This window comes from Oncorhynchus clarkii, chromosome 15 (assembly GCF_045791955.1).
Source record: "Oncorhynchus clarkii lewisi isolate Uvic-CL-2024 chromosome 15, UVic_Ocla_1.0, whole genome shotgun sequence".
In the NCBI taxonomy this organism is placed as follows: domain Eukaryota; kingdom Metazoa; phylum Chordata; class Actinopteri; order Salmoniformes; family Salmonidae; genus Oncorhynchus; species Oncorhynchus clarkii.
This window is the reverse complement of record NC_092161.1, coordinates 498,043-525,312: the sequence shown is the minus strand read 5'-3', so window position 1 is coordinate 525,312 and position 27,270 is coordinate 498,043. Positions and strand designations below refer to the sequence as shown.

The window sequence follows — 27,270 nt, the reverse complement described above, 5'->3', positions numbered from 1 at the left end:
ATGTTCAACTACTTAAGACATTGGCTCAAATCTAGGTTGTGCCTTTATTTTTCAGAGACAATTAACAACGATGGAAGAATATTTCACTTCTCTCATTGATTTGATAACATAACAGTCTTCACTTTAATGCCAAAGACACGACATATTAATAACATGTTCAACATTTCAAACTCCAGCCTGGTATGCTTCGCAAGCGTTCCCGGAAGTCTCGTGATGTTGGGCCTTTGGGTGTAGAAACAGGGAGGGCTACTTCTGTGGATATTGTACACAGGGCAGTTCTAACCATTTATTCAGTTAAATGAAGACAATAGATGTGGACTCACCAGGCAGGCTTGGACTGACCAGCCTCTCTCAGCTTCTGGAGGAAGGAGGATGTGGCTTTCCTTTCCGGTGTTGCCTCCTTCTCTGGTGGTTGGGCCAGACTCTTCTTCTCTGAGGGCTGGGCCAGACTCTTCTTCCCTGAGGGCTGGGCCAGACTCTTCTTCCCTGAGGGCTGGGCCAGACTCTTCTTCTCTGAGGGCTGGGCCAGACTCTCCTTCTCTGAGGGCTGGGCCAGACTCTCCTTCTCTGAGGGCTGGGCCAGACTCTCCTTCTCTGAGGGCTGGGCCAGACTCTCCTTCTCTGAGGGCTGGGCCAGACTCTCCTTCTCTGAGGGCTGGGCCAGACTCTCCTTCTCTGAGGGCTGGGCCAGACTCTCCTTCTCTGAGGGCTGGGCCAGACTCTCCTTCTCTGAGGGCTGGGCCAGACTCTCCTTCTCTGAGGGCTGGGCCAGACTCTTCTTCTCTGAGGGCTGGGCCAGACTCTTCTTGAGGGCTGGGCCAGACTGAGGGCTGGGCCAGACTCTTCTTCTCTGAGGGCTGGGCCAGACTCTTCTTCTCTGAGGGCTGGGCCAGACTCTTCTTCTCTGAGGGCTGGGCCAGACTCTTCTTCTCTGAGGGCTGGGCCAGACTCTTCTTCTCTGAGGGCTGGGCCAGACTCTTCTTCTCTGAGGGCTGGGCCAGACTCTTCTTCTCTGAGGGCTGGGCCAGACTCTTCTTCTCTGAGGGCTGGGCCAGACTCTTCTTCTCTGAGGGCTGGGCCAGACTCTTCTTCTCTGAGGGCTGGGCCAGACTCTTCTTCTCTGAGGGCTGGGCCAGACTCTTCTCTGAGGGCTGGGCCAGACTCTTCTTCTCTGAGGGCTGGGCCAGACTCTTCTTCTCTGAGGGCTGGGCCAGACTCTTCTTCTCTGGGCCAGACTCTTCTTCTCTGAGGGCTGGGCCAGACTCTTCTTCTCTGAGGGCTGGGCCAGACTCTTCTTCTCTGAGGGCTGGGCCAGGCTCTTCTTCTCTGAAGGTTGGGCCAGACTCTTCTTCTCTGAAGGTTGGGCCAGACTCTTCTCTGAAGGTTGGGCCAGACTCTTCTTCTCTGAAGGTTGGGCCAGACTCTTCTTCTCTGAAGGTTGGGCCAGACTCTTCTTCCCTGGTACTGGTTGTTCTTTGGGTTCTACTGCTGGACACGGGCTTGTTTGGGGAGGCTCTTCTGGCTCTGTCTCTATGCTGCACAGGGACAGAGTCAACTTCCTGGAGAATGAACACAATAGGGATGTGATAAATTGAAAATTATCTTAACATTTAAACTGCCATTTTGTTCAGTTTCTGTTAAAAAAAAATAAGAACAAGTGATACAATTCCACATGAATTCACAATGCAGAATATGGTCCTAATGCGTATGACCGCTAAGGTACAATGAAGATCAATCTACCACAGTCCTAGATTCAGTAGGCTACCGGTAGTCTACAGTCATTTCATATTATAAGACAAAAACACATTACCTAGCAATGATTCATAAGAAAAATAGTTGGAGAGCTTGCAGAGTAATAATTGTACAATTTCTCCACCAAGGCCATCATGGCATCTTGTAGTCTGGTTCTAGATATGCCATGAGGGTATTGAAAATAACATCCTCTACCATTGACAATGGCTGCATATCAATTGCAGTCATTTCTGGAATCAGGTTCTCACTCCCATATCACAGTTCTTTAGTGTGAAGCAGTCTGATGTCTGTTGTTGAGGGCCTGTGCTGCCCAATTTTTCAGTTTTTGATTTGTTACAAAAGTTTGAAATATCCAATAAATGTCGTTCCACGTCATGATTGTGTCCCACTTGTTGTTGATTCTTCACAAAAGAATACCGTTTTATATCTTTATGTTTGAAGCCTGAAATGTGGCAAAAGGTCGCAAAGTTCAAGGGGGCCGAATACTTTTGCAAGGCACTGTATCTGTGGCATATAATTGTAAAGATGTATATATATCTCCTCCTTACATTATAACATTGTTGCGTTGGGTATGTTCATCTTTTTATTTTCCCTTTATGATGAGGATCAGGACCTGTTAGTAGTAGTTTTGTAAACATTTAACATCCCAATTTCATTTAAATGTTCACACACCTAGAACAGAATAAGACTGATTCTAGAACACCTTCCTTGGACTACACAGATAAAACACAAAAGGTTTGCTCTAAACCATCAACTAACCTAACCCAGGTCTCCTGTCCTGTGTTAGCACTGATCTGATTATTATGAACTATAATAGGTAGAGACAAAATGGCCCAACAAAGCCAGGAGATGGGATTAAGATCAGTCTACAGAGCCACCATACTGAACCAGTCCAGTAGACTGACCAAGGTGTCTCTTCCTTCTTCGGCATACTGCGAGATGGCGTCTTTTGTTTGCCGACAGAAAACCGACAGGGAGGAGAGTCCAGCACTGCATCATATCCCCTGGAGAAAAGGAAACATCAGGGAGGTATAACAGGAGGGGGAACACCAGGGGGGTATAGAAGGGGGAACACCAGGGAGGTATAGAAGGGGGAACACCAGGGAGGTATAGAAGAGGAAACACCAGGGGAGTATAGAAGGAGGGGGAACACCAGGGGGGTATAGAAGGAGGGGGAACACCAGGGGGGTATAGAAGGAGGGGGAACACCAGGGGGGTATAGAAGGAGGGGGAACACCAGGGGGGTATAGAAGGAGGGGGAACACCAGGGGAGTATAGAAGGAGGGGGAACACCAGGGGGGTATAGAAGAAGGGGGAACACCAGGGGGGTATAGAAGAAGGGGGAACACCAGGGGAGTATAGAAGGAGGGGGAACACCAGGGGGGTATAGAAGGAGGGGGAACACCAGGGGGGTATAGAAGGAGGGGGAACACCAGGGGGGTATAGAAGGAGGGGGAACACCAGGGGGGTATAGAAGGAGGGGGAACACCAGGGGAGTTTAGAAGGAGGGGGAACACCAGGGGGGTATAGAAGAAGGGGGAACACCAGGGGGGTATAGAAGAAGGGGGAACACTAGGGGGGTATAAAAGAAGGGGGAACACCAGGGGGGTATAGAAGAAGGGGGAACACCAGGGGGTTATAGAAGGGGGAACACCAGGGGGTTATAGAAGGGGGAACACCAGGGGGGTATAAAAGAAGGGGGAACACCAGGGGGTTATAGAAGGGGGAACACCAGGGGGGTTTAAAAGAGGGGGGACCACCGGGGGGGTATAGAAGAGGGGGGACCACCGGGGGGGGTATAGAAGAGGGGGGACCACCGGGGGGGTATAGAAGAGGGGGGACCACCGGGGGGGTATAGAAGAGGGGGGACCACCGGGGGGGTATAGAAGAGGGGGGACCACCGGGGGGGTATAGAAGAGGGGGGACCACCGGGGGGGTATAGAAGAGGGGGGACCACCGGGGGGGTATAGAAGAGGGGGGACCACCGGGGGGGTATAGAAGAGGGGGGACCACCGGGGGGGTATAGAAGAGGGGGGACCACCGGGGGGGTATAGAAGAGGGGGGACCACCGGGGGGGTATAGAAGAGGGGGACCACCGGGGGGGTATAGAAGAGGGGGGACCACCAGGGGGGTATAGAAGAGGAAACACCATGGGGGTATAGAAGAGGGGGGAACACCAGGGGGGTATAGAAGAGGGGGGGACCACCAGGGGGGTATAGAAGAGGGGGGGACCACCAGGGGGGTATAGAAGAGGGGGGACCACCAGGGGGGTATAGAAGAGGAAACACCATGGGGGTATAGAAGAGGGGGGAACACCAGGGCGGGTATAAAATAAGGGGGAACCCCAGGGGGGTATAGAGGAGAAAACACCATGGGGGTATAAAAGAGGGGGGAACATCAGAGAAGTGTAGAGGAAACAAATGTTCCCCCTATTTGAATCAATATAACACATCTACAACAAGACTAAAAACAACAAACTCGTTGTCAAGCGTTCTATATCAGTATCGAGTTGGGATGCATCTTACCCGTCTGCTGCCTGTCCGTTGCACTGTGGTGTCAGGGCAGTGATAGGCTGCTTTACAGGGCCGTGGTCATCTTCATCATCATCATCATCATCATCATCATCACAGATCAAGAGCAATGGAGAGGCTGTTCTGTCCTTGTCCTCATCCCCCTCCTGCCGCTTCTTGGGGCTGGAGGTCTTGATGGGAGCGTGCTTTTTAAATGGGCTCTCTACCTCAGCCAAGGAAAATAGGAAAAGGGTTGATGATTTCTACAGATAACTTGCTGATGTCATACAGAGGTAGGCAGGTGAAACATTAACATATGCCCAGAGATACTGCCCCAGTAACAAGCCATTTCAGTCACTAGCTATCAGTTATCAACAGTCATCACCTACCAGTATCCAGCAAAGTGCTCTCTGCTCTCCCCTCCTCGTGCATCTCTTCTCCTTGGGGCACCTGGTGTCAACAGATCATAAGTGTGCATTCTGACATTTCATTTCATTCCATTGCAGAATAGTACGAGGTGTTTTACCGCTTCACCAGTCTCTGGAACTGATGATGGTTCTCTCCTCTCCTTCTCTACAGGGTTACCAGTCTTCTCCTCCTTCTCTACAGGGGTGAAGGTCGGAGAGGGAGGCAGAGGGGGAAGCTCTTCCCCAACATCAGAGGAAGAATCTGCAGGACATATTAAGTCACATTAGTTATTGAGGGTCCAGAGACAAGGTAACATACCGGACAGATGATGGGTCATAGGGATGGGCATTTTAAATAATTTCTCTATTTGAATCGTTAAAATAAAAAACATTGCTCTACTCTGACCAACCAGAATGACGCAAAACGCCACGACAGCAAACAGTGTTGTTTTCAGGGTGTTAAATCAGTACGGTAGCCTATTCTAACAACCACAGTGAAAGAGAAGTCTGACGTTCGCCATCATAGAAATAAGGATGTGACAAATGGAAAACATTTACTTAAACATCCCTTTTTTGTTGGTTTTCAGCCCCCATTGAGTATGACTGCTAGGGGGCAATTAAGTTCTCTGTGTTGGACAATGACTCTTACTGCAGTCCTCTGGGTTTTGTCAAGTCAAAATTGACTTTTCCTAGAAGGTTTAGGAAAACATCTGCAGCAGGTTATGAGAATTAAGGCAGCAGGTTAGGAGAATTAACGTAGCAAGTTAGGAGAATTAGGTTAAGGTTAGAAAAACGGTTAGACAAAACATTACATTTTTCATGTCAATTTGATAAAAGCTGCATCCCATCTAGACATGACCCTGTTCCCCACCCACTCAGCAATAGTTAATGCCATTTTTAGCTCTACTGTGTGCCTCTCCTCCATGTTCTCAGTGGTAAGTACATGGGACTTCATCCCACTTCATTTGTATTTATTATGGATCTCCATTAGCTGGTGCCTAGGCAGCAGCTACTCTTCCTGGGGTCCAGCCAAATTAAGGCAGTTCATACAATTTTAAAAACATTCAAATAGATGTTCTGATTTCACAACACACTGTGTGCCCTCAGGCCCCAACTCCACCACTACAGAACAAAATCCATGTGTATGTGTGTATAGTGCACGTTATCGTGTGTGTGTATAGTGCACGTTATCGTGTGTGTGTATGCATGTGTCTGTCCTGTGTTTGTCTCTTCACAGTCCCCGCTGCTCCATAAGGGGTATTTTTATCTGTTTTTTTTATCTGATTCTCCTGCTGCATCAGTTACCTGATGTGGAATAGAGTTCCATGTAGTCATGGCTCTATGTAGTACTGTGGAATAGAGTTCCATGTAGTCATGGCTCTATGTAGTACTGTGGAATAGACTTCCATATAGTCATGGCTCTATGTAGTACTGTGGAATAGAGTTCCATGTAGTCATGGCTCTATGTAGTACTGTGGAATAGAGTTCCATGTAGTCATGGCTCTATGTAGTACTGTGGAATAGAGTTCCATGTAGTCATGACTATGTAGTACTGTGGAATAGAGTTCCATGTAGTCATGGCTCTATGTAGTACTGTGGAATAGAGTTCCATGTAGTCATGGCTCTATGTAGTACTGTGTGCCTCCCATAGTCAGTTCTGGACTTGGGGACTGTGAAGAGACCCTTTGTGGCATGTATTGTGGGGTATGCATGGGTGTCTGAGCTGTGTGCTAGTTGTTTAAACAAACAGCTCGGTGCATTCAATATGTTAATACCTCTCATAAATACAAGTAGTGATGAAGTCAATCTCTCCTCCACTTTGAGCCAGGAGAGTTTGACATGCATATTATTATTAGCTCTCTGTGTACATCCAAGGGCCAGCTGTGCTGCCCTGTTCTGAACCAATTTTCTTAAGTCCTTTTTTGTGTTACCTGACCACACGACTGAACAGTAGTCCAGGTGCGACAAAACTAGGGCCTGTAGGACCTGCCTTGTTGATAGTGTTGTTAAGGTAGAAACTAGGGCCTGTAGGACCTGCCTTGTTGATAGTGTTGTTAAGGTAGAAACTAGGGCCTGTAGGACCTGCCTTGTTGATAGTGTTGTTAAGAAGGTAGAAACTAGGGCCTGTAGGACCTGCCTTGTTGATAGTATTGTTAAGAAGGTAGAAACTAGGGCCTGTAGGACCTGCCTTGTTGATAGTGCTGTTAAAAAGGCAGAGTAATGCTTTATTATGGACACCCATGCAATGTTAATGATCCCAATTGTCTTTCTAGAAATCAAATGGGGCCAATGTGTGACATTGGGATAAACATTACTACATGGTTTGAAAGAAAATCCAAAATGTGCTGAATACAACAAGTGTAGACCGTACAGTGAAATGCTGACTGACAAGCCCTTAACCAACAATGCAGTTAAGACAAAGAGAGTTAAGAAAATATTTAGTTTGCTTAGTAAAGTAAAAAGAAAAAGAGCAACAATAAAATAACAATAACAGGGCTATATACAGGGGGTACCGGTACGGAGTCAATGTGCGGGGGTACAGGTTAGTAATGAGGCTATATACAGGGGGTACCGGTACGGAGTCAATGTGCAGGGGTACAGGTTAGTAATGAGGCTATATACAGGGGGTACCGGTACGGAGTCAATGTGCGGGGGTACAGGTTAGTTGAGGTAATATGTACATGTAGGTAGGTAGGGGTAAAGTGACTATGCATAGATAATAGAAAATAAAACAGTGAGTAGCATCAGTGTAAAACAATGCAAATAGTCTGGGTAACCATTTGATCAGCTGGGAGTTACGCAATAGTCTATCCTACACAATTGCACACAGAAGACTCAGTGTCCAATCTGAGGCACAAATACAAGAACTCATTACCTTGATGCTTTCTCTGTTAAATCTAATGAGACTCTACTGTAAATCAAGCTGACGACATATGGTCAACTTGCTAGGGATATTAGATCCAACATGGGTCCAGGCACAATGGTCTTCACCGGCGTAACGAATGAGACACCAAAATATTATATTCTGGACATTCCTCGCCAACAACTCTTTTCCAGCACGTTGGCTATTCCATTGCATGTGCTGTCACCACAGCTGTTCATCACTTGACTGTCGTTCAAAATTCCTTCCTGGATCAGATGTGGAAAAATAATCACCAAACACGTATCCAATAAGTATTATGCATAATTATTGAAGAACCACACTAATGACATTATCAATTTAAGTATCAAGGTAAGGTGACATTCAGTAATATGGAAGAAAATATAAACGGAACATGTACTCAATTGTCATACTTGAGTAGAAGTAAAGATACCTTAATAGAAAATGACTCAAGTCACCCAGTAACATAATACAATATTTGGTTTGAAATAGTTTTTTATTTCACCTTTATTTAACCAGGTAGGCCAGTTGAGAACACCTTTATTTAACCAGGTAGGCTAGTTGAGAACACCTTTATTTAACCAGGTAGGCCAGTTGAGAACACCTTTATTTAACCAGGTAGGCTAGTTGAGAACACCTTTATTTAACCAGGTAGGCTAGTTGAGAACACCTTTATTTAACCAGGTAGGCCAGTTGAGAACACCTTTATTTAACCAGGTAGGCTAGTTGAGAACACCTTTATTTAACCAGGTAGGCTAGTTGAGAACACCTTTATTTAACCAGGTAGGCTAGTTGAGAACACCTTTATTTAACCAGGTAGGCCAGTTGAGAACACCTTTATTTAACCAGGTAGGCTAGTTGAGAACACCTTTATTTAACCAGGTAGGCCAGTTGAGAACACCTTTATTTAACCAGGTAGGCCAGTTGAGAACACCTTTATTTAACCAGGTAGGCCAGTTGAGAACACCTTTATTTAACCAGGTAGGCTAGTTGAGAACACCTTTATTTAACCAGGTAGGCCAGTTGAGAACACCTTTATTTAACCAGGTAGGCTAGTTGAGAACACCTTTATTTAACCAGGTAGGCCAGTTGAGAACACCTTTATTTAACCAGGTAGGCTAGTTGAGAACACCTTTATTTAACCAGGTAGGCCAGTTGAGAACACCTTTATTTAACCAGGTAGGCTAGTTGAGAACACCTTTATTTAACCAGGTAAGCCAGTTGAGAACACCTTTATTTAACCAGGTAGGCCAGTTGAGAACACCTTTATTTAACCAGGTAGGCCAGTTGAGAACACCTTTATTTAACCAGGTAGGCTAGTTGAGAACAAGTTCTCATTTACAACTGCGACCCGGCCAAGATAAAGCAAAGCAGTGCAACCCAAACAACAACACAGAGTTACACATGGAACAGACAAGCCTACAGTCAATAACACAATAGGGAAAAAAAGAAAGTCTATACAGTGTGTGCAAATGGCGTGAGGTGGTAAGGCAATAAATAGGACATAGTAGCAAAGTAATTACAATTTAGCAGATTAACACTGGAGTGATAGATGAGCAGATGATGGTTTGTAAGTAGTTTATGTGTCGGGGGGCTAGGGTCAGTCTGTTATATCTGGAGTGTTTCTCCTGTCTTATCCGGTGTCCTGTGTGAATTTAAGTATGCTCTCTCTAATTATCTCTTTCTTTGTCTCTCTCGGGGGACTTGAACCCTAGGATCATGCCTCAGGACTACCTGGCATGATGACCCCTTGTTGTCTGGAAGAAAAATAAATGCACACCTATTTAGGCGAGGTGCTGGCTAGCGGAGTAGAAAACTTATAAAAAAATAAATAAAAATAAATAAAAATAAGCCGCCCACTCTAGGAGCTCAGATGCAAAAATGTAATTACCAACGTTTCGACAGCCAAGCTGTCTTCATCAGGGTATAATCACAAACACTGCGGGATGACTCGTTTATATAGTGTCAAAAGACACAGGTGTCTGTAATCATGCCCAAGAGTAGCCTAATATCATTGGTTAATTATCAAATAATAAAATGGCATACAAAGAACAGCATACAAACAACAAATGGATAGCATATGATCATAGATTCATTTGACTACACAAGTCACAATAATCACAAGAATGGCTTCAGATCAAAGTCTAAGTTGAGACCAAAGGGAGCAAGGGCCTTTAAGTTAAAGATCCAGGCAGCCTCTCGTTTTGACAATAAATGATCAAGGTCACCCCCTCTCCTAGGGAGGGTGACATGTTCGATGCCAATATAACGCAGAGACGTAATCCAGTTGCCTGCCTCCAAAAAGTGGGCCGCAACTGGATAAGTCAAGTTTTTACACCTAATGGTGCTACGATGCTCTGAGATACGTACTTTTAATTTGGTGCCGCAACTGGTTAAGTAAAGTTTTTAGACCTATTGGTGCTACGATGCTCTGAGATACGTACTTTTAATTTGGTGCCGCAACTGGTTAAGTAAAGTTTTTAGACCTATTGGTGCTACGATGCTCTGAGATACGTACTTTTAATTTGCGCTTTGTATTACCCACATAATTTTTACCACAAGGACAAGTTATAAGATAAATAACTGCCTTAGTGGAACACGTAATAGCACCTTTAATTGAGATCTGTTTCCCTGTTTGTGGGTGTTTGAAGGATCTACATTTATAAGTGCCATTGCATTGAGCACAGCCATTACATTTGTAATTTCCATCCAGTAGGGGTGCAAATAGACATGGTTCAGGAATATCTTGGGGTGGTAAATCAGAGTGTACCAATTGGTCTCTGAGATTTCTGCCCAGTGAGAATACGACCAAGGGAAGGTTCGAAAACACATTACCGAGACTATAAATCAGATTTTAGAATGTGCCAATGTTTGTGAACAATTCCCTTAATTTGTTCAAAACACTTTGAATAGTTAGAACACAAGAATGCGTCTTTTTGCGAGACTGACCATGAAAAGGGTCATGTTTAGTTTAGAATCTTCTCAATGGCAATATTAATCTGATCATTTTTGTAACCCCTCTCCTTGAACTTTCTTTGCGTCTCAGCCATATTTCTGTCGAAATCTGATTATTCTTTTGATTTGACAGAATTGGCTGTAGGGCAAACTATTTTTCAAGGGAAGTGGGTGACAACTATCAGCCCTCAACAAACTGTTACGATCAGTGGACTTCCTGTAAAGATCAGTGTATAGAACATTATCTTCACACAAGATCAGAAGATCAAGAAAACTGATTTGACTCCTTGTTGTCCCCAGTCCACCTGGCCGTGCTGCTGCTCCAGTTTCAACTGTTCTGCCTGCGGCTATGGAACCCTGACCGGTTTACTGTGATTATTATTATTTGACCATGCTAGTCATTTATGAACATCTTGGCCATGTTCTGTTATAATCTCTACCCGGCACAGCCAGAAGAGGACTGGCCACCTCTCATAGCGTGGTTCCTCTCTAGGTTTCTTCCTAGGATTTGGCCTTTCTAGGGAGTTTTTCCTAGCCACCGTGCTTCTACACCTGCATTGCTTGCTGTTTGGGTATTTAGGCTGGTATTCTGTACAGCACTTTGATATATAAATACATTTGATTTGAAGTAGTGATACTGGTGTGCAAAAGAGCAGCAAAGTAAATAAACAATATGGGGATATGGTAGGTAGATTGGGTGGGTTATTTACAGATGTACAGCTGCAGCGATCGGTTAGCTGATGTTTAAAGTTAATGAGGGAAATGTAAGTCTCCAACTTCAGCGATTTTTGCAATTCGTTCCAGTCACTGGCAGCAAAGAACTGGAAGGAAAGGCGGCCAAAGGAGGTGCTGGCTTTGGGGATGACCAGTGAGATATACCTGCTGGAGCGCGTGCTACGGGTGGGTGTTGTTATCGTGACCAGTGAGCTGAGATAAGGCGGAGCTTTACCTAGCATAGATTTATAGATGACCTGGAGCCAGTGGGTCTGGCGACAAATATGTAGCAAGGGCCAGCCGACTAGAGCATACAGGTCGCAGTGGTGGATGGTGTAAGGCGCTTCGGTAACAAAACGGATGGCACTGTGATAGACTACATACAATTTGCTGAGAAGAGTATTGGAAGCTATTTTGTAGAGTCTGGAAGGAGAGTTTACAGTCTAGCCAGACACCTAGGTATTTGTAGTTGTCCACGTATTCTAGGTCAGAACCGTCCAGAGTAGTGATGCTAGTCGGGCGGGCGGGTGCAGGCAGCGAACAGTTGAAAAGCATGCATTTGTTTTTGCTAGCGTTTAAGAGAAGTTAGAGGCCACGGAAGGAATGTTGTTAGGCATTGAAGCTCGTTTGGAGGTTAGTTAACACAGTGTCCAAAGAAGGGCCAGATGTATACAGAATGGTGTCGGCTGCATAGAGGTGGATCAGGGAATCACCCGCAGCAAGAGCGATATCATTAATATATACAGAGAAAAGAGTCGGCCCGAGAATTTAACCCTGTGGTACTCCCCATAGAAACAGCCAGAGGTCTGGACAACAGGCCCGCAGATTTGACACATTGAACTCTCTGCAAAGTAGTTGGTGAACCAGGCGAGGCAGTCATTAGAGAAACATAGGCTATGGAGTCTGCCGATAAGAATACGGTGATTGACAGTCAAAAGCCTTTGCCAGGTCTATGAAGACGGCTGCACAGTACTGTCGTTTATTGATGGCGGTTCTGATATTGTTTAGTACATTGAGCATGGCTTAGGTGAACCGGTACGGTGGGATTCGAAATGGTCAGTGATCTGTTTATTAACTGGGCTTTCGAAGACTTTAGAGAGGCAGGGCAGGATAGATATAGGTCTATAGCAGTTTGGGTATAGAGTGTCACCCCCTTTGAAGAGGGATCTCGGACTATACGAAAGAGAGGTTGAAAAGGCTGGTAATAGGGGTTGCAACAATGGCGGTGGATAGTTTTAGAAAGAGAGGGTCCAGATTGTCTAGCCCAGCTGATTTGTACGGGTCCAGGTTTTGCAGCTCTTTCAGAACATCTGCTATCTGGATTTGGGTGAAGGAGAAGCTAGGGAGGCTCAGGTGAGTAGCTGCGGGGGGGAAGCGGAGCTGTTGGCCAGGGTTGGAGTAGCCAGGAAGAAGGCATGGCCAGCCGTAGATAAATTATGCTTATTGCCATTTTTGATTATCATGGATTTATCGGTGGTGACCGTGTTACCTAGCCTCAGTGCAGTGGTTAACATGCATGAAACCAAGGCTTTTTCGATCACAGAAGTCAACAAATGAGAGTTCCTGGGGACACGCAGGGCCTGGGTTAACCTCCACATCACTCGAGGAACAGAGGAGGAGTAGGATGAGTGTACAGCTAAAGGCTATCAAAACTGGTCGTCGAGAGCGTTGGGCACGAAGAATCAAAGGAGCAGATTTCTGGGTGTGGTAGAATAGATTCAGGCCGTAATGTGCAGACAGGGGTATGGTGGGGTGCGGGTACAGTGGAGGTAGGCCCAGGCACTGAGTGGTAAGAGAGGTTGCATCACTAGACAGCATAGCATGTATGGCATTGTGTGGGCTAGCGGTTTGCTGATGTCAATGTTGTGACCATAGTGCCCCATGGTGGCGGTGGGGTTATGGGTATATGAATACACTACAGACAATGAACACAAATCACATTTTATCAATAGCAATTTGAATGCACAGAAAAACCATGATGAGATCCTGAGGTCCATTGTGGTGCCATTCATCCATCACCTCATGTTTCAGCATGATAATGTCGCATGGATCTGTACACAATTCCTGGATATAACAACAACCTACACTGCCATAAATGCAAGGACTGAAAAGTTGTTTTACGTCACCCGATTTTAGACAAATCCATCAAGACATCAACCACGATAAAGGATTAAACATACACTACATGTCCAAAAGTATGTGGACACCTGCTTGTCAAACATCTCATTCCAAAATCATGGGTATTAATATGGAGTTGGTCCCTCGGCTGCTATAACAGCCTCCACTCTTCTGGGAAGTCTTCCCACTAGATGTTGGAACGGGGACTTGTTTCCATTCAGCCACATGAGCATTAGTGAGGTCGGGCACGGATGCTGGGCGATTAGACCTGGTTTGCAGTCGACTTCACAAACTCATCACGAAGGTGTTCGGTGGGGTTGAGGTCAAGGCTCTGTGCAGGCCAGGCAAGTTCTTCCACACCGATCTCAACAAACCATTTATGTATGGATCTTGCTTTGTGCACAGGGGCATTGTAATGCTGAAACAGGAAAGGGTCTTCCCCAAACTGTTGGCACAAAGTTGGAAGCACAGAAATGGTTTCTCCATATTATTGCCCATGATTTTGGCATAATATGTTTGACAAGCAGGTGTCTACATACTTTTGGTCATGTAGTGTAAGATATTAAATTCCATGAAAAAAAAAAAAAAAAACACTAAATAAGAGTTTTACACTATCGGTCAAAAGTTTTAGAAAACCCCTTGAATGAGGAGGTGTTCTTTATTTGAGCTATTTTCTACATTCGAGAATAATAGTGAAGTAGTGAAATAATAGTGAACTACGAAATAACTCATGTAGTAACCAAAAGTGTTAAACAAATAAAAATCTATTTTATATTTCAGATTCTTCAAATAGCCACACTTTGCCTTGACGACAGCTTTGCACAATCTTGGCACTCTCAACCAGCTTTATGAGGTAGTCACCTGGAATGCATTTAAATAAACAGGTGTGCCTTGTTAATGGTTCGATGGTGGAATTTTTCTTTCCTTCTTAAAAACCTCTACGCGGTGTTCCCCCCCGCGTTATGGGTGAGCTAACATAGGCTAATCACATTAGCCTGAGGTTGTAAGAAACAAGAAACTTTCCCAGGACATAGACATATCTGATATGGGCAGAAAGCTTCAATTCGTGTTAATCTCCCTGCACTGTCCAGTTTACAGTAGCTATTACAGTGAAAGAATACCATGCTATTGTTTGAGGAGATTTATGAATCAATGAAAATGTATCACTGTGCAAACCAATTAGGCAGATTTGGGCAGACGTGATACAACATTTTGAACAGAAATGCAATGGTTATGTTCACTGTATCAGTCTAAAACTTTGCACATACACAAAAATCGTAATTGCACCTAACCTGGAATAATACATTACGGCCTTTCTCTTCCATTTCAAAGACGATACAAAAAACATTTTTAAAACATATTTTTTTCCATTGTATTATCTTTTACCAGATCTAATGCGTTATATTCTCCTACATTAATTTCACATTTCCACAAACATCAAAATGTTTCTTTTCAAATGGTAGCAAGAAAATGCATATAGATTGTGGTATGTCATTTTAGGAGAAAATTGAAAAAAAGGTTCAAACCCTTGTGTGTTTGAGCCAATCAGTTATCTTGTGACAAGGAAAGGGGGTATACAGAAGATAGCCCTATTTGGTAAAAGACCAAGTCCATATTATGGCAAGAACAGCTCAAATAAGCAAAGAGAAACGACAGACCATCATTACTTTAAGACATGAAGGTCAGTCAATACGGAAAATTTCAAGAACATTGAAAGTTTCTTGAAGTGCATTTGCAAAAACCATAAATCGCTATGATGAAACTGGCTCTCATGAGGACCGCCACAGAAAAGGAAGACCCAGAGTTACCTCTGCTGCAGAGGATAAGTTAATTTAGGAGTTACCAGCCACAGAAATTGCAGCCCAAATCAATTCTTTAGAGTTCAAGTAACAAACATCTCAACAGCAACTGTTCAGAGGCGACTGTGAATCAGGCCTTCATGGTTAAATTGCTGCAACGTTGGAACGTTATTCAAGATATATGGAAACAACATTCTAAATATTGATTCAGTACATTGTTTGACATGTTTCTACTGACTGTTACAGAACTTTTGAACATTTCGTCACGTCATAGGGGACGCGCTTTGTGACTTTGGAATTGTTTACCAAACGCGCTAACCAAAGGTAATTGGACATAAATAACGGACATTTTGGAACAAATCAAGCATTTATTGTGGACCTGGGATTCCTAGGACTGCATTCTGATGAAGTTCCTCAAAGGTAAGGAAACATTTATCGTGTATTTTCTGGTTTCTGTTGACTCCAACATGGCGGCTAATTTTGCTTCTGTTTTGAGCGCCGTCTCAGATTATTGCATGTGTTGCTTTTTCCGTAATTTAAAAAAAAAAATCTGACACAGCGGTTGCATTAAGGAGAGGTATATCTATGATTCCATGTGTATAACTTGTATTATCATCTACATTTATGATGAGTATTTCTGTTGAAACAATGTGGCTATGCAAAATCACTTGATGTTTTTGGAACTAGTGAATCTACATAGCCAATGTAAACTCAGATTTTTTATATATAAATATGAACTTTATCAAACAAAACATGCATGTATGTATTGTGTAACATGAAGTCCTATGAGTGTCATCTGATGAAGATAAAATTAATCACTAAACTTGAATTATCTTTATTTCTGGTTTTTGTGAATGCTATATTTCGCTGGAAAATGGCTGTGCTTATTGTGGTTTGGTGGAGACCTAACAATCGTTTGTAGTGCTTTCGCTGAAAAGCCTATTTGAAATCGGACACTTTGGTGGGATTAACAACGAGAATAGCTTTAAAATGATATGACACATGTATCTTTTAGGAATTGTAATTATGTGATTTCTGTGGTTTGAATTTGGCGACCTCTATTTTCACTGGTAGTTGTCATATCGATCCCGTTATTGGGATTGTAGCCATAACAAGTTAATTCAAAATGATACAACGACAAGGTTCCAGTTTACCAAAGTTTACTAAACCGTATGAACACACTACAAGGTAGCCATCGCACATCAGGCTAGGTCCATCAACAACAAGACTTCCCGTGCAGGCGCACTCTTGACTGAGTGATAGCCCCGTAATAACAGAAATATAGGGATACTTAAAACATGAACTTAACAATCTCCCCCTTTTCTTTAAAGACAAATAAAACATCAACAACATAATTAAATGCCCAAGTATTATTCAAGTTCCCCATTACAAATGAGTTGTGTGACAGTTTGTATTTGTATTACTCAAGCTGCCACTTGTGTGATGTCTTTGTAAAAAATTTTTACACAATAGTGGCCTGGTTCAAGAGTCACTGGTTGTTGAACATCACTGCCTTGTATTTTTCTATGTCTAGAACAGCCCCTGCCTTCTTGAGGGAAGCTTTGCTTAATAGTAAGGGGATATCTGTAGGGACCACCTCTGTTTCAATGTGACACTAGGTCTGACCAATTTTTGCAGGCATCTTAACTCTCTTGGTAGAATGGACGATTCTCCCATCTCCAAATGTGAAAGCTCTGTTGCTTGGTGTGCCAATCATATTTTGTACTTCTTTCATATTTAGTTCACTGACATGGCTATCAAGCCATTTTGCACCACACACTGTCCGTGTACATGCAGTATCAATCACAGCAGATCCTAAGGATTCAACTATAAAGATCTCAGTGTCAGAAGCAGATTAGTTTGAAAACAGTGTAATGTTACACTGCTCTTCCTGTTAGTTTAACTTGTTCATTTTTATGAGGACATTCTTTAACACAATGTTAAGTGCTTTGACAAATAGCACATTTTGATCTCCTTCCATATTTGTCCAGTGGATTTGTGCTGGGAAATGGCACCCTCTTCTGGTTGTCTTGGGAACGTGACTTGTTGGTGCCTTTTCTCTGCTGCTCAGTGTAATTTGCTGCGTCACTCACTTGCATTCCATCTATTATTGGCGCGACAGACGTCATTTCAACCAAAATTATTTTTAGTGCCCGACTTCATTGATGCAAAAGTCAGCACAGTACAAGCAGTCAAAGCCAACTGTTTCTAGACAGACAGCAACTTGAAAGCTAACACTGCATCCAGGAGAACCATGTCGTACTTGTGCATCCTATTGTACCTGTTAGAAATCAATGACGTAGTCCGTCATTGCAACCGAAATATCAAATCAAATTGATTTATATAGCCCTTCTTACATCAGCTGATATCTCAAAGTGCTGTACAGAAACTCAGCCTAAAACCCCAAATAGCAAGCAATGCAGGTGTAGAAGCACGGTGGCTAGGAAAAACTCCCTAGAAAGGCCAAAACTTAGGAAGAAACCTAGAGCGGAACCAGGCTATGAGGGGTGGCCAGTCCTCTGGCTGTGCCGGGTGGAGATTATAACAGAACATGGCCAAGATGTTCAACTGTTCATAAATGACCAGCATGGTCAAATAATAATAATCACAGTAGTTGTCGAGGGTGTGGCAAGTAAGCACCTCATGAGTAAATGTCAGTTGGCTTTTCATAACCGATCATGACTATTTGTAACCATTTGCATTTCTTTAAATAAGGGACTTTAATTTTGAAGGCAAAACACAAATTCCACTAATGTGGCTAATCATTATTGTGGCTAGCTTCACATATGTGCTGCATGCCCCTTGGGTTACAAAGAGCAAGTCGAACACTGGGTAATGCCTACCAACATAATACATACAGTTGAAGTCAGAAGTTTACATACACTTAGGTTGGAGACATTAAAACTCGTTGTTCAACCACTCCACATATTTAGTTTTGGCAAGACGGTTAGGACATCTACTTTGTGCATGACAAGTAATTTTTCCAACAATTGTTTACAGACAGATTATTTCACTTATAATTCACAGTATCACAATTCCAGTGGGTCAGAAGTTTACATGCACTAAGTTGACTGAGCCTTTAAACAGATTGGAAAATTCCAGAAAATGATGTCATGGCTTTAGAAGCTTCTGATACGCTAATTGACATCATTTGAGTCAATTGGAGGTGTATCTGTGGATGTATTTCAAGACCTACCTTTGAGTGTATGTAAACTTCTGACCAACTGGGAATGTGATGAAAGAAATAAAAGCTGAAATAAATCCTTCTCTCTACTATTATTCTGACATTTCACATTCTTAAAATAAAGTGGTGATCCTAACTGACCAAAGAAAGGGAATTTTTAAGATGACATGTCAGGAATTGTGAAAAACTGAGTTCAAATGTATTTGGCTAAGGTGTATGTAAACTTCCGACTTCAACTGTATGTTAATTTATTTATTTAACTAGGCAAGTCAGTTATTAAGAACAAATTCTTATTTAAAATGATGGCCTACCCTGGCCAAACCCTCCCCTTACCCGGACAACGCTGAGTCAATTGTGCGCCACCCTATGGGACTCCCGATCATGGTCAGTTGTGATACAGCCCAATCTCGATCCAGGGTCTGTAGTGACACCTCTAGCACGACATGCAGTGCCTTAGACCGCTGCGCCATTCGGGAGCCCCCATCTCCACCTCCTTTATATGTGACTTTGGTCAGGAATCTTCGTTTCCATTGACAACATGTGAGAGGATGAATATTAAAGTGAGAATATTTCTTACCCAAGTTTTTGAACCAAGTATTGGAGTCATCAATGTCCAGTTCGGCATTTCCCTTCATGGTTGATGCGCTGACAGAACAGAAGAACATCAACATAGAAAGCAGTTTTTATTTACTAGTATTTATGACGATGGTTAACATTAGTATAATCAATGTATGACAACCTGATGACTGGTTCCCCCATGCAAATTCAGCCAGAAGTCTGGCAAAAAAAATATGCAAGTCTCTGCAAGCCAGAATGTTGAAAATGATCATATTTCCACTTCCTTTACCGGTTGTCCGCGCTGTTGGTCCTTTTGACGGTAGGAGGTTGAGATCGGGTATCCACAGGAAAATGTTGCTAACCCAACTTTTTCCAGCGCCGATAGGGTGTCACTTGTAAACAATAATAGAATGTAACCGAACGTAGTCGACCCAAGCAATTTTCCTTATTATCAGCTGAAAGAACTTGTGAAATTTGCCAGCTGCTTGCGTGAAACAATGTTCATTCTGTGGTTTGATTAAGTGCAAGTGTTGGTCTCATAAAACAAAACATTTAAATATATTTGACCGAAAACAGCTTTTGGACATCAGCACTGCAAACACAAACCTCAATTTCGATGACAATTTCTACTTCAAAGAGTCGTCAGCTCTGGACGTTCTGCTTACTCTGGCCCAGGCCCTAATCCCCGGGACTCGAACGAGGAAGCGATGGCACAAGAGGCAAATGAGCAAGGATCCCGGCGAGACTACGTTGGTGAGCAAATAAATTGCCTCTATCCTTCTTTCGATTGACAAACGTACAATCACTAGAGAAACTGGACGAGCTCCGCTCGAGACTACTCCGTCAGCGGGACCTGAAGAACTGTAATATTCTATTTCTCCGAGTCATGGCTGAACAAGGACATGGATAATATACATCTTTCTAGTTTTTACACGCATCGTCTCGACCAGACTCTGGTAAGACTAAGGGAGGAGGGGTGTGTCTTTTGATGCACAATCATATGATGCATTTTGAATCATAGAATGCAAAATACATCATACGGTGATGATATCTGTATTTTGAAAGTTAAATATCTTGAAAACCTAATTACTTTCAAGCAAAACATTTTGGGACTATGTCAACAATTGCCTAATGAAACAAATTCCAAATGATAATTTATGGGTGGAATGTTCCTTTAATAGCAGCTGGAGTATGAGCTCTAATGTTTAGAAAGTCTCAAGTTTTTCCTCACCAGAGTAAGAATACCTCATGACAAGCTGCAGAACATACATCGCTGTATTTACCACCAGACCGCACTCAATGAGCTGTATAAGGCCAGAACCAAACAACATGCAAATCCTGAGACGGTGGCCTGTGATTTTAATGCAGGGAAACAAATCTGTTTTAACTCATAATTACCAGGATGTCGCCTGTGAAACTAGAGGCAACAAAACTCAATCACCTTTACTCCACACACAGAAACGCATACAAGACTCTCCCTTGCCCTCCCTTTGGCAAATCGGACAATAACTATCCTCCCGATTCCTGCTTACAAGCAAAAACTCAAACAGGAAGTGCAAGTGACCCGCTCAATAAGGAAGTGGTCCAATGAAGCGGATGCTAAGATACAGGACTGTTTTGCTAGTACAGACTGGAATATGTTCAGCGATTCATCCGATAACATTGAGGAGTTTACGACACCAGTCAACGGCTTCATTAATAAGTGCATCGACGACGTGGTCCCCACAGTGACCTTACGTACATATCCTAACCAGAAGCCATAGATTACAGGCAACATTCTCACTGAGCTAAAGGCAAGAGCTGCCGCTTTCAAGGAGCGGGACACTAATCCGGACACTTACAAGAAGTCCCGCTACAACTTCTTGTGACAGGGCTTGCAAACTATCATGGATTACAAAGGGGAAACCCAGCCGCGAGCTGTCCAGTGACGCAGGTCAACCAGATGAGATAAATGACTACTATGCTTGCGTCGAGGCAAGCGACACTGAACCATGCATGACAGCACCAGCTGTTCCGGGCTGCTGTTTGATCTCGTAGCCAATGTAAGAAAGACCTTTAAACATGTTATCATTCAGACCGATTACCAGGACACGTATTCAGAGCATGCGTTGACTAGCTGGCAAGTGTCTTAACCTCTCTAGGGTATGTGGGACACTAGCGTCCCACCTGGCCAACATCCAGTGAGATTGCAGAGCGCCAAATTCAAATACAGAAATACTCCTTACAAAAATTCAGAAAACAAAACATTTTACATAGGTTTAAAGATTAACTTCTTGTGAATCCAACCACGGTGTCAGATTTAATAAATTCTTTACGGCGAAAGCATACCTTACGATGATTTGAGAACATAGCCCAGCGGACAAATAATTACAAACAGTAAGCAGCCAAGTAGAAGAGTTACACAAGTCAGAAATAGAGCTAAAATTAATCAATTACCTTTGATGATCTTCATATGGTGGCACTAAGAAGACATTCATTTACTCAATAAAATGTTCCTTTTGTTCAATAAAGTCTCTTTATATTCAAAAACCTCAGTTTCGTTTGCGCGTTTTCTTCAGTAATCCACAGGCTCAAACGCAGCCAAAACAGGCAGACAAACAAATCTAAATTGTATCCGTAAAGTTCATAGAAACATGTCAAACAATGTTTATATTCAAGCCTCAGGTTGTTTTTAGCCTTAATGGTCTATAATATTTATACTGGACAATAATGTCGTCAATATAAAAGGTAAACAAGAAATGAACTCTAGGGATTGCGCATGAAAAAGCTCTGTGACATGTCAGGGTCCACTCATTCAGACTGGTCTTACTCCCTCATTTATAAGAATACAAGCCAGAAACAATTGCTAAAGACTGCTGACATCTAGTGGAAGGCATAGGAACTTCAATTTGAGTCCTAAGTCAATGGATACTGTAATGGCATTGAATAGAAAACTAGAAGAAAAAAAACAGGGAAAAAAACGTCCTGAATGGATTTTTCTCAGGTTTTCGCCTGCTAAATCAGTTCTGTTATACTCAGACACTATTTTAACAGTTTTGGAAACTTTAGAGTGTTTTCTATCCAAATCTACCAGTTATATGCATATATCTTCTGGGCCTGAGTAGCAGGCCGTTTAATTTGGGCATGCTTTTCATCCAAAATTCAGAATGCTGCCCCCTACCCTAGAGAAGTTAACTGACATTTTCAACTTCTCCCTGACCGAGTCTGTAATACCTCAAGAACACCACCGTCCTTGTGCCCAAGAACGCCAAGGTAACCTGTCTAAATGACTAACCGCCAAGTAGCACTCACATCTGTTATCATGAAATGCTTTGAAAGGCTGGTCATTGCTCACATCAACACCTTAATCCCAGAAACCCTAGATCCACTCGAATACTACCCCAAAAGATCCACAGATGATGCGATCTCTATTGCACTCCACACTGCCCCACCTGCCCAAAAGGAACACCTACATGAGAACGCTACTCATTGACTAGAGATTAGCGCTCAACACCATATTTCCCTCCAGTCTCTTCACTAAACTTAGGAACCTGAGACTGAACACCTCCGCCTGCAACTGGATCCTGGACTTCCTGACAGGCCACCCCCAGGTGGTGAGGGTAGGCAACAACACGCGGACCCTTAACATGGGGGCCCCTCAGGGGTGCGTGCTTAGTCCCCTCTTGTACTCCCTGTTCTCCCACGACTGCATGGCGGGCACAACTCCAATATCATCATTAAGGTTGCTGACGACATGACAGTTATCATTATCACAGACGACAAAGTGACAGACTATTGGGAGGTCGTCAGTGACCTGGCAGTGTTGTCAAGTTGTGTAACAAACCTTAGCTACATTTTAAGAAAATACCTACAAAACTATTTCTTAGATATAACATTCAATTTCCAAATATCCTGGTATATAGCATACCACCCAAGTATAGTGTGTACGGCCCAGTACATCACCGGGGCTGAGCTCACAGCCATCCAGGACTTCAAAAGAAGGCTCTAAAAATTGTCAAAGACTCCAGCCACCCGAGTCATACTCTTTCTGTCAACGCACGGCAAGCGACACCAATGCACTAAATCTGAAACCAACAGGATCCTGAACACTTTCTACCCCATACCATAAGACTGCTAAATAGTTAGCTATTCAGCAATCTTCTTTGACCCCCTTTTGCACTGAGTATTTTGTCTCATCACATCTACACATGTATTCATAGTTATATGTACACACAGTACCAGTTAAAAGTTGACACCTACGCATTCAAGGGTTTTTCTTTATTTGTACGATTTTTCACGTTGTAGAATAGTGAAGACATCAAAACTATGAAGTAACACATATGGAATCATGTAGCAATCAAAAACGTGTTAAACAAAAAAAAATGATATTTTATATTTGAGATTCTTCAAGTCGCCACCTTTTGCCTTGATGACAGCTTTGCACACTTGGCATTCTCTCAACCAACTTCATGAGGTTGTCACCGGGAATGCATTTCAACCAAAAGGAGTGCCGTGTTAAAAGTTCATTTGTGGAATTTCTTTCCTTCTTAATACTTTTGAGCCAAACATTTGTGGGGTGACAAGGTAGGGGTGGTAAACAGAAGATAGCGCTATTTGGTAAAAGACAAGTCCATATTAATGGCAAGAACAGCTAAAATGTCTTCAAGTGCAGTCACAAATCAACATCAAGCGCTGATGAATAAACTGGCTTTCATGAGGACCACCACAGAAAAGGAAGACCCAGAGTTAACTCTACTGCAGAGTTCAGTAGAGATACCAGCCTCAGAAATTGCAGCCCAAATAAAATGCTTCAGAGTTCAAGTAACAGGCATCTCAACATCAACTGTTCAGAAGAGAATCAGAACCTTCATGGTCGAATTGCTGCAAACCACTACTAAAGGACACCAATAAGAAGAAGAGACTTGGTCCAAGAAACACAAGCATTGGACATTTAGACCGGTGATATTTTTGGTTCCAACCGCCATGTCTTTGTGAGAAGTAGTGTAGGTGAACGGATGATCTCTGCACGTAGTTCCTACCATGACACATGGAGGAGGTGTGATGGTGCTTTGCTGGTGACACTGTCAGTGATTTATTTAGAATTCAAGGCACTTAACCAGCATGGCTAACACAGCACTCTGCAACAATACACCATCACATCTGGTTCACATTTAGTGGGAGTATCATTTGTTTTTTCAACAGGACAGTGACCCAACACACCTCCAGGCTGTGTAAGGGCTACTTGACCAAGAAGGAGAGTGGTGGAGTGCATCAGATGACCTGGCCTCCACAATAACCTGACTTCAACCCAACTGAGATGGTTTGGGATGAGTTGGACCGCAAAGTGAAGGAAAAGCAGCCAACAAGTGCTCAGCATATGTGGGAACTCCTTTAAGACTGTTGGAAAAGCATTACAGGTGAAGCTGGTTGAGAGAATGCCAAGCATGTGCAAAGCTGTCAAGGCAAAGGGTGGCTAATTTTGCTATATTTTGATTTGTTTAACACTTTTTTTGGTTACTACATGATTCCATATGTGTAACTTGATAGTATTGATGTCTTCACTATTATTCTACAATGTAGAAAATAGTAAAAAGAAAGAAAATCCCTTGAATGAGTAGGTGTGTCCAAACTTTTAATTGGTATTGTATCTACCTCAAATAACACATACCCCTGTAACATTGACTCTGTACTGGTACTCTGTGTACATAGTAAAGTAAATAAAGACATTATTTTTGTTCAACACTGACTTGTAATAGGACTGTTCTGGACTGCTGAGCCTACATGTTAGAGACGAGAGTAAGTATTTCACGCTTAGATTCTAAAAGAGACTAGCTAGGCTTATGTGAAGCTAGCCAAAATAAGGATGAGTCAAAATAGTGGAATTTGCAGTTCACCTTCAAGGTTAAAGTCCCTATGAAAGTGATACAAATAATGGAATCATGCCACATTTGGACTAAATAATACAAAACAAAGAAGGAATGTTGTTATATAACTTCAAGACAACTAGTTAATTTGACAAACAAATTTGTTAATCGCTCTGTGGATGTACAGTTGAAGTCAGAAGTTTAAATACACTTAGGTAGGAGTCATTAAAACTCATTGTTCAACCACTCCACAAATTTCTTGTTAATAACAAACTATAGTTTTGGAAAGTCGGTTAGGACATCTACTTTGTGCATGACAAGTAATTTTTCCAACAATTGTTTACAGACAGATTATTTCACTTATAATTCACAGTATCACAATTCCAGTGGGTCAGAAGTTAACATACAGTTGACTGTGCCTTTAAACACATTGGAAAACTCCAGAAAATGATGTCATGGCTTTAGAAGCTTCTGATAGGTTAATTGACATTATTTGAGTCAACTGGAGGTGTTCCTGTGGATGTATTTCAAGGCCTACCTCCAAACTCAGTGCCTCTTTGCATAACATCAAGGGATGCACCATTAGGTGCAAAAACACGATTTAGTTGCGGCCCACTTTTTGGAAGCGAACCACTCGATTTCGTCCCTACGTTATATCAGCATCGAACATGTCACCCTCCCTAGGAGAGGGGGTTGACCTCGACAATTTATTGTTAAAACAAGAGGCTGTCTGGATCTTTAATTTAAAGATCCTTGCTCCCGTCGGTCTCAATGTAGACTTTGACCTGAAGCCATTCTTGTGATTATTGTGATTTTGCTATTCATTGTAAATGTTTGCAGGCCTATGTATCCAAATTGTATCTATTATCGTATGCTATCCATTCATGTGTTTGTATGTTCTTCTTATATCTGAGAATTAACCAATGATATCAGGCCACATCCCACCATGATTAGACACTTCTGTTTGTTTTGACACTATAAAAACTAGTGATGGGTAGAGTTTGTCATCATACCCTGATGAAGACAGCTTGTCTGTCAAAAACGTTGGTTATTAGGTTATTAAATTATTGCATCTGAGCTCCTAGTGTGCAGTTCTCCTTTTTCAAGTAGTCTACTCCGCTAGCCATCACCTCCCCTAAACAGGTGTGTTTCTTTCGCCTCCAAATTAACACAAATTTAGGACATTTTATACGTGTTATTCTGACTGCTATGATCGCACAGTTAACATTACCTTTGGATTACGAAGCCTTTGATTTGTTTAATTATTACATAACGTAACTTTGAGTTTATAATTTATCTGATTTAAGATTCATAGAACCAAACGTATAACAACTTGACAGACCTTATTTTCGGCGTTTTTCCAAAAACACATTTTCCTCATAGGCTTTGTCCAACGAACGAACCAAGGCAGAGTTAATACCTACAAAAATACGCCATTACCATTTCTCTATACCTAGTTACCTAGAATAGTTTCTTACCTCGTTTTAATGGAGAAGTACCGGCGCTTCTTCTGAGGTCTCGTCTGTGAAGAGATTGACATTTTGTAGTCATGATTATCAGCTGGGATAGTTAACGTTGTTAGCAAGTTAGCTAACTAAAGTAATTTACGTTAGCTAGTTTTTCAGTGCATATGGCAATTTTTTCTGTAATGTTAGTTTGCTAGCCAAATGTAGCTTGTCATTACTTAGCGAAAATAAATATCTACCAGATTTGGGTATTTGGAGTCCATTTCTGTCCGTGTAGCCAAATGTATTTAGCCCGTTAGCGTGATAATAAATCGGTCTAGCTAGCATAGTACAGCCCGACCGCCATTTCTCCCAGTTAGTGAAAAATGAGTGTTTTATTTGCACGCTGAAACTAAACTTGCCATCAAGTTAACATATACACGTATCCTTATTTCGTGAAAAATATATATCGATGTTTACAAGGCCGAAGACGTTGTTGACACAAAAAAAGATTTGCCCGCGTAAACTTCAAACACTGCCTCTGTAGTCCCGGAAACTGCATTGCATTCTACTAAAACACATTACCCACTTGCCCATGCGTCAAGATACGCGGTGCATTCCGGGACAGGGCGATCACTCCTTCAATGAGCGAATGGGTGTCAGCTAAAAAAACAACATGAATTACGTCATCAATAAGTACAACGTTACAAATATTTTCCAAGTTGTGAGATAATGAACGTGTTTTTGATATTTTTTGGCATTGTATGCATGTAAGAAAACTGTGGCAAGACATCAATAGGTTTATAATTGAACACATTTATGAAGATGTTCCACTATTGTGGAGAGACGTACTGTTTGGATTCTTTACATACAATAGAAATAAGCGGAATAATTATGTAATTAATTTCATTATTCTTTTGGCCAAATTTCATATACAAATGTAAATTTACAAACAGAAAACCACATTTTCGTACCCTACAAAAATAAATTTAACTGTATTTTAAGACGGTTAAATGCTATGCTAACAAAAAAGCTGTTAGAATTGTAAGTATATGCATGTCCCTTAAGGTCCTTGTGTAATTGTAATGTGATATTGTACCCCCT

At 42.5% G+C, this 27,270-nt stretch overlaps 1 protein-coding gene across 2 annotated transcripts in view; it reads right to left on the bottom strand.

Annotated features, from left to right (window-relative positions):
- Window positions 1-26,736, bottom strand: part of LOC139366857 (protein piccolo) — a 48,322-nt gene extending 21,586 nt beyond the window's left edge. Inside the window, exons 1-8 of one of the 2 annotated variants that reach the window (XM_071104548.1) lie at window positions 26,427-26,736; window positions 26,200-26,243; window positions 18,898-18,965; window positions 4,789-4,931; window positions 4,652-4,712; window positions 4,278-4,485; window positions 2,658-2,756; window positions 324-1,559 (exon numbers count right to left, since the gene is read on the bottom strand). In XM_071104548.1, the coding sequence (XP_070960649.1) occupies window positions 324-1,559; window positions 2,658-2,756; window positions 4,278-4,485; window positions 4,652-4,712; window positions 4,789-4,931; window positions 18,898-18,965; window positions 26,200-26,243; window positions 26,427-26,450 (1,883 nt within the window). In that variant the 5' untranslated portion in view covers window positions 26,451-26,736. The remainder of the gene's footprint in view (window positions 1-323; window positions 1,560-2,657; window positions 2,757-4,277; window positions 4,486-4,651; window positions 4,713-4,788; window positions 4,932-18,897; window positions 18,966-26,199; window positions 26,244-26,426) is intronic. The other variant, XM_071104549.1, reaches the window with a different exon arrangement.
- Window positions 26,737-27,270: the final 534 nt, after the last annotated feature.